At 36.3% G+C, this 12,835-nt stretch overlaps 1 protein-coding gene across 2 annotated transcripts in view; it reads right to left on the bottom strand.

Moving 5' to 3' along the window:
- Positions 1–1,962: 1,962 nt before the first annotated feature.
- The window catches only part of LOC125840578 (uncharacterized), a 67,959-nt gene continuing 57,086 nt past the window's right edge, over positions 1,963–12,835 (bottom strand). For both annotated transcript variants that reach the window (XM_049519548.1, XM_049519546.1), the window contains exons 18-20: positions 11,600–11,688; positions 10,664–10,709; positions 1,963–2,400 (exon numbers count right to left, since the gene is read on the bottom strand). In XM_049519548.1, coding sequence (XP_049375505.1) covers positions 2,368–2,400; positions 10,664–10,709; positions 11,600–11,688 — 168 coding nt within the window. In that variant the 3' untranslated portion in view covers positions 1,963–2,367. The remainder of the gene's footprint in view (positions 2,401–10,663; positions 10,710–11,599; positions 11,689–12,835) is intronic.

Raw genomic sequence — 12,835 nt, 5'->3', positions numbered from 1 at the left:
AAGTAAGATAAACATTTGCTAATTTTAAAAAAAAACATTAATTGAAAAAGAATGTGTCAAAAGAAAATAATAATATATTTATTTGGAAAATGAACATTTTTGACCCATTAAATAATAATTACATTTTTTACCAAAGTATTGACGGCAATGACATTTTTGAACCAAAGTATTGACGGTATTTTTGAGCCAAACTATAAACAATGGGCATTTTTATCCCTTTCACATAGTTTTATGACATTTTTTACCCTTTTCCCTAATTAAAATGTTAAATAAAATGAATGAAGGGCTAAAATTAAATATATTTTCAATTTTCACATGTAGAAATTATTTTGTAAATTTAGTGAGATCTCTCGTAACCGTGCGAGCGCGGCCTTTTTCACTAGTTGTATTGATAAGGTTAGGTTGGTCGATGTTGTTGAGTACACATATTTTTCGTACTCACTTTATTTACACCTTTTACGAGCAGGTTTTGTTCTAAGTAACTATAGTAATTAGTAGGTAAGTTGTAGTTTGTTGGACTTTATTGGAGTGTTTGAGGTAACTTCTTGGTTGATTCCGTGGCACAAAACTCCTTTCTATTTTTTATTTATGTTATTTTTCGACGGTTATTGTATTACTCCAATACTTGTAGTGGTATTCTAGAAGCTCTTATATTTGTGACACTGTATTTTGAAATGGTAATTACTATTCTTACTTAACATCTTCAAAGTTCAAATGGGGTGAATGGAAAGGATGAATTAAGGGGAAGGTGTGGCACGCCTTATAATAAAATTGTTAACATGTCGTCAACTTTCTATTGTTAGGCGTGGTGCACCCAATACCTTTACCCATTTTGGTTTCTTCTAATTTTTGTTACCTTTTTGAAAATTTTGATTAAAAATATACAACTTTAGGCTTCGGAGTCTCAAAACCACACGTATTTTTAAACAAAAAGTGAATTGTTTACCGCTATACAATATAAAAGATGAGTCCAAGTGAAATAATTTTCGACCGTAGATAATACATATATAAAAAAATCTATTAGACCATAGTAATCAAGTATTTCTTTTATGCTTTTCTTTTTCATTCCACAAATGCTCTACACCATGCTTAGGGGAACCATGACATTAACAACTCATTTCATTTGCGAAACAAAGCAATACCAATATGACAATGTTAGTGGTGTCAAATGGACGGATTGAATTGAAATTAAAGATATTAAAATGGATTGAAATAAAAATTAGGTTGGATTTTGACCTACCCAAGTTTACTTTGGGCTCATATGGGCTTAAAAACGAGTTGAGTCTTGACCCACCCAATTTGACCGGCATAATTTCAATAATTTTAATATATTGTTATCTAAGTTTTATAGCCACAATTTGAATTTCAACTCAATTTTTTTTTAAATGTAATAAATTGATAGATAAGTTCTAAAACATATAGAATAGATAGTAGTTCATACCTTCAATATATGAACACACATTACATCAATGCAAATAAAGATCTTTAAAACGGGTTGAAATTGAAGATGAAATTGGACTCAATTGAGGATTATCTTAAAATGGATTAACGCTTGAATGTGTTAAAATTGAACCCAATTTAAAATATCTTAAGCTCAACCCTTAAAATTCTGAGCGAGTTAGGCAGGTTACCTATAGTTGGGCTCATTTTTTGACATCCCCAAGTAATATCATGACCTTAAGACATGCTATTCAACATGCAAAGTGAACAAATCATGTGTAGGTAAACCACCCCACCCCCACAAATTCAAAGACTTTATTCACCAGTACTACTCTGTCTGCAAAAGTTTAGTTTAATCAAATGGAATGTACTCTTTCAATGTTGCAGTCAATACCAGAATTTCAACTCAGGCATTAGTTAGTTTGTGTCCACCAGATGACCACTTATACAGGCTAGAGAGAACAACATAATCATATTTTCTTGGATATCAATAGCATAGAGCCTCTTGATGAGACTTATGGGTCAAATCTACAGGGTTGTATTCATTCAACAATGCCCTCACATTAAACATTCATTAGTAACTTTGACAAAAGATATTAGCACAACTATTGACTTTGATATGATTGATTTAATTAATAAAATCAACCAGCCACTGATTTTGATTTCTCACAAGTACAACAAGGGATACAATTAGACAATTCACGCCAAGGGGGCAAAATCTAATACAATGATACAACACATGGTGCAAAGATAAGCACCGTATAAAGTTACAAGTTTACAACTACAAAATTTAGAAAGGAAAAAAAAAGAAAAAGAGAGCATCTTCCTACTTGCCCAAAAGCTTGCTGTTTATTGTTAACTTTTTTATTGGTTCATCTAAAGAATGTCAATGGCCATAAATAGTGCACCTATACAGAAAGTAAAGGTTTATATTTTTCCCTTTCTCTTCTCATCCAGTGCCTGCACAAAAAGTGGGGTAGAACTTTTAGGCTCACCTTAACCAAAAAAATTGTAAGGAAAATATCAGACATCTTTTCTATGGTAAAGTAATCAATATATCAAATTTATTACTTCAAGCTGAATCATAAGAGTAAAATATGATCACCACTCTATAAAATCTTGGTCAGTCAGTACTCATGTTTTTTTATGTATGCAAGCTTTTATATAGTACTTCCTCCATTCCCTTTTACTTGTACGAGTAAACAATTTCCTGTTACTTGTCCATTTTAGTAAACCAAGAGACAACAAATTATTTTTCTCAATTTTACCCTTATCTTTAAGTGAATTTCCCAAATGTATTGGAGTACTAGTGGTCAAATTTAATTTTTCAAAGTATAGTTAATACTAGGGAAAAGGGTTGGGTCTGAAAAATACTTCTACTTTGGCCGAAATAACCCCTCCCGATAGTTGCCCGGAGTCATTTCTGATGAGTTTGTGAAGTTGATTTTGAAATTTGAGTAAAAGATTATGATTTTTGGAAGTTTTGAATTTTTAAAGGCTTAAGTTGTTTAAAAGTGGTTTTGGGTAACAATTGGAGTTTTGAGTCCCAGAATGGAATTATGTCAATTCCATCAGCCCCGAAATGTGGAATTTGATCTTGGAGAGTCATCGATTTCAAATTTGGAATTTTTCATGGATTTGAGGTCTTAAGTTGAAAGTTGATGTGATTTTAGTCCTTTAGTTGACTTTGGTCAACATTTGGAGTTCAAATGCTTGGATCGGATTTCTGACGGTTCCATTGGATTCAGAGGATGATTTTACGCCTAAGAGAGATCTTGGTTGAATTTTTAGAGATCTCAAATTTTAGGCGTTATGTTAGTTTGTTGCAACAAAGTCTATTCTCAAAATTTAGGCATTATGACCCCTCGCCTCGCCTTGCCTTGTCGCCAAAGGCGAAAGGCGAGTGCCTTTCATAACACAGGTTGAATACAACTCCGTTTTCGAAATAGTTTTCACCATTAGTTTCCAAATGTTTTGGGTAACACAATTATATACTAAATTCTAGATTTACCCCTCATTTTCGAAATCGGGTTTTGGGGTCAATTTGACCCGGTTTTCCAAAGTAGTTGATATGGGTGTTGTTGGATTCAAATTCTTATTTTGATTCCATTATTGAATAGACTTTGTTGATTTGGAGACCCAATGAAGAGCAAAGGATCAAGTTACAGAGTGATTTTTGACTAAATTGAGGCAAGTGTACTTCTAAACCTTTGTTAAGTATGTAGAATCTTGTATTTCCTTATTATGTGTATTGGGGAATAATAGGAATTGGCTATGGGTTTGACTTGTTCCTATTGAATGATCCTAATGATGATAAAAGGGGTGATAAAAAGGCAATTTGATTACTATATTGATGTGCGTTGTGTTGTTCGTGATTTGATTGGTGATATTGACTCATTATTGACAATGTGTCGTGATTGTGTTGATATGTTGTGTGTTGCTATGGACATCATCATACTCTCATGAATTGTGTGAACATGCCTCTTTTGCATTGGTCTAGAACATTGAGATGAGATCTATTGTGATGATTATGCCAACGGGAAATGGTTCCGGTTGATACATGGACCGTGTGCGTCCGACATGGGTTTCGGTCTGAGTCTCAGCCGATATGTATCGTTAGGACAGACATGCATCACCTTACTTGGCATTTCATTGCACATCATTTATCATTTGTGAACTTATGAGTACTCCTTTTGGTGACCTTGTGATTGATGAATTTGATGTTGATGTTAATGATCTGTACTGTTGAAGTGTTGCTAATGAGCTATGTGCTACGTGAATTGTAAACTATTAGGTTGGGTAGATGTTTATGTAGGTTGTAGTTTCAGAGGTTTGGTTGGATAGGAGTACCTGTATTCTATATTGCTTTACCTGGTGTTTAGTAGTTTGCTTGTAGTACCATGTTGTGGTACTCACTTCTTGTTCCTACACTTGTGTAGGTTACGAGCCCTGATCAGTTTGGTACTCTCACTTCTCTTCTTGATCGAGGCTTTTTCAGTGGGGATTGTGAGGTAGCTGCTTGTCACCTCAGCCGACCCCATTTCTCCTACTTATGATTTTATTCTACTCTACAAACAATGTCATTTGAGAGTTGCAGTTTCTTCACCTCTACTGCAATACATTAGTGACTTATTCACGTGACAAACATGTTTTTTGGGGGTACTATGAGTTTGATTAAGTTATCTGCATGTTTTGTTATATTGAGATTTCATTTCACTTTATTTCTGCATTTATCTATTTAATCGGGTTTTAGGCTGACTTGCTTGGTGGCATAAGACAAGTGCAATCACATCCATTTTTGGGTCATGACAAATGGTATCAGAGCCCAGGTCCATAGGTCTCGCGTGTATACAAGTCAAGTCTAAGTAGAGTCTCGAGGACCAATACAGAGACATTTGTACTTATCTTCGAGAGGCTATGAAGGTTGTTGAGAAACTTCCTTTTTATTCATTCTTTCTTATCGTGCGCTTTGCTAATTCTGAGTTGTGGCACATTCTTTTGGCAAATGGTGAGGACTAGAGCTACTATTGCTGGTGGTAGAGGGGAGGTAGTTGTTGAGACCCCAATTAGGGATGGGGGTAGGTATTGGTGTTTTTTAAAAATATGACAGCAAAAAGAATTGATTGAAATATTTCACAATGGATTGAAATGACTTTCAATAGCTTTCAAAAAATTTATTAAGCATTGGGGGGCTTTAGATAGCCAACATAAAACACATAATTTGCATAATTTAAAATTTAAAACAATCTAAAATATCTCAACAACTCAAACAACCTAACTAAAATTCAAAATTCAAATTATCTTAAACTAAACAACTTATTTTGATAAAAACTATTGCAGTAACTAAAACAAATTTCAACCCTCCTCCTTTGCTTTAATTACTGCAATTTTAAAAACTGCTCCTCCTCAATTTTTGTTCTAGCAATTGATGTTGAATTTCTCTTGAATATTGTTGAAGTTGCATATTTTTCTGGATATTGATGATCTTTCTCTCTTTCTTTTTTCTTCTTTTGATTTTGATCTTCAAAGACACCTTCCATGACATTATGTTTTGTAGAAATTCTTCAGAAAGTGGTTTTATTTGGACAATTGTAGGATTCTCAAAGTATTGTTGTAAGTATTTTTCTTCCACAACAACACATGAGACATAGGTTATAAAATATGATTTCATTTTCATTAACCAAATCTGATAGTTTGTCCGTGAAACTTTTTTGGGCATTCAAAGAGAGTACTGCTTGCCATTTTTTTAGGTTAAAAAAAGCTTGTGCTAGAAAAGAATACCAATTGAAAATAGTAGCCCTGACGGGTTAAAATGGGTAGCCCTAACAGGTTAAAAGGATAGCCCTTACGGGTTAAAAAGAGTAGCCCTTACGGGTTAATATTGTATGGTAGTTCTTTGGAAGATTTCACAAATCCCCGTAAGATCAATGAAACTTACCACTATTGGTGTTTTATAAAAATGGGGCAGCAAAAAGAATTGATTGAAATATCTCTCAATGGATTGAAATGGCTTTCAATAGTTTTCAATAATTTTATAAAGCATTGAGGAGCTTTAAATAGCCAACATAAAACACTTCCTCCCTATTCAGTCTTCATTTAGTGCCGAGAGGTTAGCCCATATCAACATTCGTGAGGTGGTTCGTCTTCATGGTGTGCCGGTTTCCATTTTATCAAATCGGGGTACTCAGTTTACTTCTAGCTTCTAGAAGACTTTTTAGGATGAGTTGGGCACTCGCGTTGACTTAGCACACTCCCACCAGTAGACTAATGGTCAGTTGAGGCGTACTATCCAGGTCCTTGAGGACATGTTGCGGGCTTATGTCTTAGAGTTTAGAGGTCAATGGAACCAATTCTTTCCTTTGGCGGAGTTTGCGTACAACAACTATCATTCTAGCATCTAGATGGCCCCGTTTGAGGCTTTATATGGTAGGCGTTATTGTTTTCCGATTGGTCGGTTTGAGTCTACAAAGCCTAGACTGCGTGGTACAAACTTGATTCAGGAGGCTTTAGAGCGGGTGAGGGTGATTCAGGATAGACTTCGAACGACTTAGAGCAGGCACAAGAGTTATGTTGATCATAGGCGGCGGCGGCCTTTGAGATTTGCAGTTGGTGATAGAGTGTTTCTCCGGAAGTCACCCATGAAGGGCGTGATGAGATTTGGGAGGCAGGGAAAGCTTAGCCCCAAATATATTGGGCCTTTTGAGATCCTCCAAACAGTTGGAGAGGTTACATATGAGTTACCTTTGCTTCCGATGTTCTTAGCTATCCACTCAATCTTTCATGTTTCGGTGTTGCACCAGTATGTTCCAAATGAGTTTTATGTGCTTCAGTATGATGTAGTAGAGTTGGATGATCACTTGATCTTTGTGGAGGAGCCAGTTGTTATTCTTGCCAGAGATGTGTGACGATTGCGTTCAAGAGCAGTTCCTATGGTTATGGTCTGCTGGAGGCATTATCCAGTGTAGGAGGCAACCTGAAAGACCGAGAAAGATATGCAGGAGCAGTTTCTTGGCTTGTTTGAGCTTTCAGGTACTACTTGACTCTTACTTTCGCTAACAGAAGTCTTTTTCAGTAGTGGATGTTGTAATGACTTCCAGGTCATTTCTGTGTTTATGCCTCTTGTTCGTCGTTTAGCGCCTTCCTGTAGCGACACCAAGTCATTTATGACTTGCCAGGATTGACAGTTAGGTCACCTGGTTGTTCGTTTGGTTTTTATGTGAGTTTTGGTGTTTTGGAGCAATCAGTTTTTTATCAAAAGTTCAAGAAGATGACCTCATAATCTCATTCTGACAATTCCATCAGCTCCTAAAAGGTCATTTTAGGCAAGTGGCATGGTTGAGACGACTCCCGAGGCTTTTAGTGCGATTAGGCGTTTTGACTTTCAAGTTAAAGCCTAAGTTTGACTTTAGTCAACATTTTGAGTAAACGGCCTCAAATGAGAACTAAGTCAGCGTGGTTAGCTCTGAAATGTTGAATTGTCTCGAACGACCCTTCGTTTGGATCCCGAGGCTTCTGGCTTATTCCGAGCCCCTTTGTTAATTCTGGCTTAAAATGGAGTTTGGGTGTGGGACCCACTTTTTATCGAGATGATCTCGTATGGGAATTTCAACTACTTCGTTGAGTCCGAAATATTGAATTTGGTAGAGTTGCATATCCCATTTGCGTGCATGGAGTTCCGAATGAATCACGGGCACCCCATCGTAGAATTTGGAGTTTAACAAACCAGCTGCAGTATTGAAGTGTTGATATCTGGTGCAGGCTTTTAGCGACCAAATTGGACTTTTAGCGACCAGATCTCGGCTATTTATATAGTGAATTTGCAGCCTCATTTCTTATTTTCAAAAGGCGATTTCTCCCTCATCCGAGCTTCAATTTGAGTGATTCAAAGTCCTGTATGATCGTTGGGAGCGTGGCTATGTGGTGGAGTGATCAGGAGTTGTTGAAGGACATCCGTTTGAGGTGAATTTCTTGATTGAGCTGCTGCCCCGTCTCTCCTTGTTGTTTAACTAGTTGATTGTCTTCATGTGTTGTAGTGGGCTGTTTTAGGCCTCGGATTGTGTCCATCTTTGGAACACATGTTCGAGGCGTAGTTTAGGACCTCTTGACGGAGTCAATTCTGGAAATTCCGGCATGGGTCCCACAATTTGCATTTGACTTCAAAATTGATCCGTATCGATTTAATTTATTTTAGTGTTTCAACGGTTGTACTTATGTTGTGATCTTGTTTTTGATAGTGTGGCAGCGTTTGGAGGCTGTTCGGAAAGAAAAAACTCTGGCCTTCTGAGTTGGAGCGCGTGCGGTCGGCCTATAGGTAGACTATGACTTCCTTTCTATTTAGATTGAGCAGGAAAGTGTGAATTCATGATGATTAGCGTGAATTGGGGGCGGGTACCTAGTTATTTCTGTTTTTATTTTAAAGACCATATTTTAGGATTGATCAGCTTTATTCTGAGGGTAGTATCATGATTAGTTGGGGGTTGTATGTGTGCTGCAACATGCTATGTGATTTACTTGTATTATCATGTGTGTTTTGAAACATGTTCAGCCTTAGTCTAGGATAGGCTAGTGATGCCTTAGACTCTTCCCCCTTGCATTTTCAACATGTTTTCGACATTGTTTCGGACGGACTAGGTCCCTGTAGAATGGAATAGGAGCTTGAGTCTGGTAGTATGAGCCTTAGTTTAGGCGTTTGCGCAACTTGTTAGACCTTCTATTCTCTCTCCCCGTCTTTGCGTCTCTGATGCGTTATCGGAGGTTTGTGCTATCGCGAGGATTGGAGATTGAGTCGTACTAGGCTAAGAGCCTTTTGTTGATACCTTTGGGTGGGCGGCGTTCCACGATGACTTAGTATTGATATTGGAATCCTCTTCGGAGTCAACAGGCCTTTTTGTCACTCTTACTAGCTGGGCTGGGAGTTGACTGGACACTATGATTATTTTCGGTTCGAGGCTGGTGTCCTACGGTTCGAGGTCGCAATCCCAGTTCGAGGCTGATGTTCTACAGTTGGAGGCCATTATTTCCAGCTTGAGACTATTGTTCTATGGTTCGAGGTCGTTACTTCTTTAGGATACTATCACCCTTGGGTTCGAGGCCCGATTGACTCCTTTTGGACTTGGAATTGGGTGCTTTATCTTTATGGTCATAGCTATTCTGTGTACCTGTCAGGCTTATGGGGTCCATTCGGGTTTTTGTTTAAACTTGCGCATGAGTGTACCTTCTAGGCTTATGGGGTCCAGTTAGGTTTAGTTTAGCTGTACTTAGATTTACTTACTGCATGCTCCTGTGCTTTCCTTCTTTGACCTTTGTTTGTGTCTAGATTCTATCTTCGCAAATTGTTTTTACCTTTCTTGCTTGGTCGGCCTGTGATGTTACTGAGTACCTTTGTTTTGTTTTGGTACTTATGCTACACTCTGCATCTTTTCGTGATGCAGGTCCTTTTACCAGCTACCAGCGATAATCGATCGTGCCGTCTTTTGTAGCTTGTGGATATAAGAGACAAGGGTGAGCACTTGGCGTCCTAGACCAGTCTGCCTCCTTTTGTTCATATGTTAGCTTGTCTTTTGCCTTTGAGACCGCTTGTTGTGGTCCACTTTTGGGACTTGTATTTATCTTGTTAGACAACTTTGTATTCGTGACTTTATCTATTGTATTTATTGTTTTTGGTTTTTCTTCTGTTTTCGTCTTTTCTTATTATTAGTGTTATTTGTTGTGTAGTTCTATCCTTGTACCCCACTACTTGTTGTTCTAGGTATGGGTTAACTTACCTACTGGTGGGTTTATGTGCCATCATGACTCGAGGGATCGGGTCGTGACACAAAATTAGAAAAGATTAAAAAAATGACCATAATGGTCAAAAGGTGAAAATAGCACAGATTGAAGATAAACAAAGAGAAGATTGCTTGACATGATTTTGTCTTGTATAGCTTCTCCACTAGTCTATAAATATGATACCATGGTGAGTGAAGATATTAAAAGGAGACAATGTAGACCTAAAATAAGATGAAGGAAGTCATTTTGAAAGACCTATAGTTTCTTGGAATCCATGCAGCGGAAAGCCACAACTAGAAAAGATATATACAGGTGATACCAATTAATTCAGGAAATGTTTATCATGTCAGTACATTCACTTCAAGTCCTTGTGCTTTCTAGGAGTTCTTTTAACCTTATCTCAGAACTTTATGGCGATCAGCAATATAGAACTTCTAATATGATTTTTCTTTATTTTGTATCAAGTTGGCCTGAAATGAATTTAAATGGAGAACATGGTCATTAGCATTCATATAGCTAACACCAACTTGTGTGGGATTCAAGTGTAATTGTTCTTGTATACATTAGAGAAAAAACTTTAGCAAATAATAAAAAGGGTAGTAGTTTAGTGCAGTCCAGGAAATCAACACAAGTGTCCATGGATGACAATTCTGTTTATATTTTCAAAGATTCTAGACTTAGATAGATTTGCGCTAAAACTGTCCAATTGGTGTCAGCATCGGACTACAGTAAGACTCAAACATGTTAACAATGATTTGATGCCCACACTTTCTAGAATTTCGCTAAGCATCAATATACAGGAAGCTTCGTAGTTTAAATTGTACGATACAAATATAGATGTGCAAAATGATTAGAAAACCGAGAAATAGTAGCAAATCATATGAGATAGCTAATTAAAAAGAAAGAATTTAAGTTTCAAGCCTCATATTTCAGAATATCGTAAGGAAAACAATACCTTGCTCTGGAAGATTCTCATCGTCAGCACAAGAGTATCACGCATTCTACAAAGCAACAAGAAAGCAGCAATTTAGGTTTCAATAATCAAAGAACAAAGAGAATTAAAATCTGATTCAACAGTAATATAGTAACTAAGGAAACAACATGTTCCCAATACCAAATTCTTGGTTAACAAAAATGAACCCAAGAACGCAGCACCAAAAGTGATAACAGCTGAATCCGCTTTTTTTTTTAAATGATAAATGAAAAGCTTCCCCTCCATAAGAAGTTTACAAATCAATACCTTATCCAAAAATAAAAAATAGAGTACACAACTTAATATCATGAAATTACTAAATATAAGATGAAACCTAGGTGTTTCTAATACTCTAGCTACAGATTATAAGAGATGGAATAATTAGGTTAAGTGCAGTAGGATTATACATATAGCCGCTGACAAACAACTTACAACCGGAACAATCATTGGAAAGAATCATATCTGGAACAGCACTTGCAGAATAATTAATAAATGATTATACGGTATGAATATGAGGATTTTTTTCATTCATTTACATTATACAGAACATATAGGGGGTGCCATTTTACCTACATATTATGTGATCCTAAAGCACTTTTAGAAAAGTAACTTAGATGAGATGACAAAATCTTAATCTCTTCAACACAATCTATCAGTGTTTACATATGTTGTTGATGTGGATATTACCCCTGAATTAGATATTCTCCTAAACCAAGAATTTACGATTCAATACCATTTCAATGGCTTTCTAACAACTTACGTTTTGTGTGACTAAGTTGAACCTATTAAACAAAAAACTTACAAGAAGTTATATGCCCTGTGCTTGATTACATTGTTATAGGACAACTGACAATTTTTAATCTCACGTGATTTCAACCCCCCAAAAAAATGCTAAGTCAAAAGGAATAGGTTTAGTACCTTATATCGTTGTTTGTACTGAAGGGATGTGAAGACCCATCGGAACATGTGATAACAAACTGCGTTGATAGCCCACTTGGAATTTTGATCTGCACATAGAATATTCAGAATTACACTCAAATGTTTGACAATAAATCAAGTAAATAGTACAAATTTCCATTCTGTAGATTCAAGAACTTTACCACCAAACTGTTAAGCCTGTATTCTATATATTTGCTTCAATTTGTGAAAATTGATCCCCCCTCACACCCACCTACTCTAAGAACGAGAAACTTACCCATCCTTTGATCAATAATGGTGTCTTCAACATTTTTAAATTACTAATTATTGCTTCATATGATTTTCATTAGGAAATTCAAGAACAATATGACTAAACCACCATAAAATGAGCTTCTTATGCTTGCTTCTACTATTTATTGCTATAGATTTTTCCATTCCTCTTTTTAGTATGAGCCATATGAACCTATCAATTGTTAGTTAATGTCCCACAGAACACAATTAGTTGGTTACATCCTCTTCCTCCCTACAACAAGAAATCATAATCTAATGTGTTAATCGCTCCAACTAATGGAATATTACGACACAGCTAGTTGGTTACATCCCCTTCCTCCCTACAACTAGAAATCATAAACTAATGTGTTAATCGCTCCAACTAATGGACTGTTACGACAATCAACATCATTGAGCCCCAGCAGTTTATATGATGATTCAATTAATAAAGCCGAGCTTAATTGTGTTATTACATTTTTTTCAAAATACATGAAAGAGAATAAAATCCAGGATGCAACCAGTAGCTTCTTTCCAATGGAAATTCGGTGAGCTAACCGGAAGTCAAATGTCAAGACAACATTCTACCAAGTCTAGAGCTTCACATGTTGAGCCAGTCCCTTTTTTTTCCTATGAGAAAGAAAAAACCCATTTTGTCTTCCAAAGCTGACAGTGATCACTTCAACAGTATTTGTAAATCTCACTTAGATGAGGCAAAATTAACCCATAAATATAACCAATAAGGCTTTTATTAAAGACTTCTAGATGTTTTGTTGAATGAGTTGGCAGATTTAGTCATAATCTGCTCCACCATTTGAGCTGGCAGATTTGATTATAATCTGCTCCACATATAAAGCTGGCAAATTTGATTAGAATCTACTCCTGTAAATATGGGATTAGAATATATTATTCTAGGAAAACAGTTTAGAGGAAATCCTTGATTTCCTAAGAATTAGGGATTGATTAGTT

This window comes from Solanum verrucosum, unplaced genomic scaffold (genome assembly GCF_900185275.1).
Source record: "Solanum verrucosum unplaced genomic scaffold, falcon-dt-bn FXZP01000188.1, whole genome shotgun sequence".
In the NCBI taxonomy this organism is placed as follows: domain Eukaryota; kingdom Viridiplantae; phylum Streptophyta; class Magnoliopsida; order Solanales; family Solanaceae; genus Solanum; species Solanum verrucosum.
The sequence above is the reverse complement of the archived record's forward strand: the minus strand, read 5'-3'. Positions and strand labels throughout refer to the sequence as shown.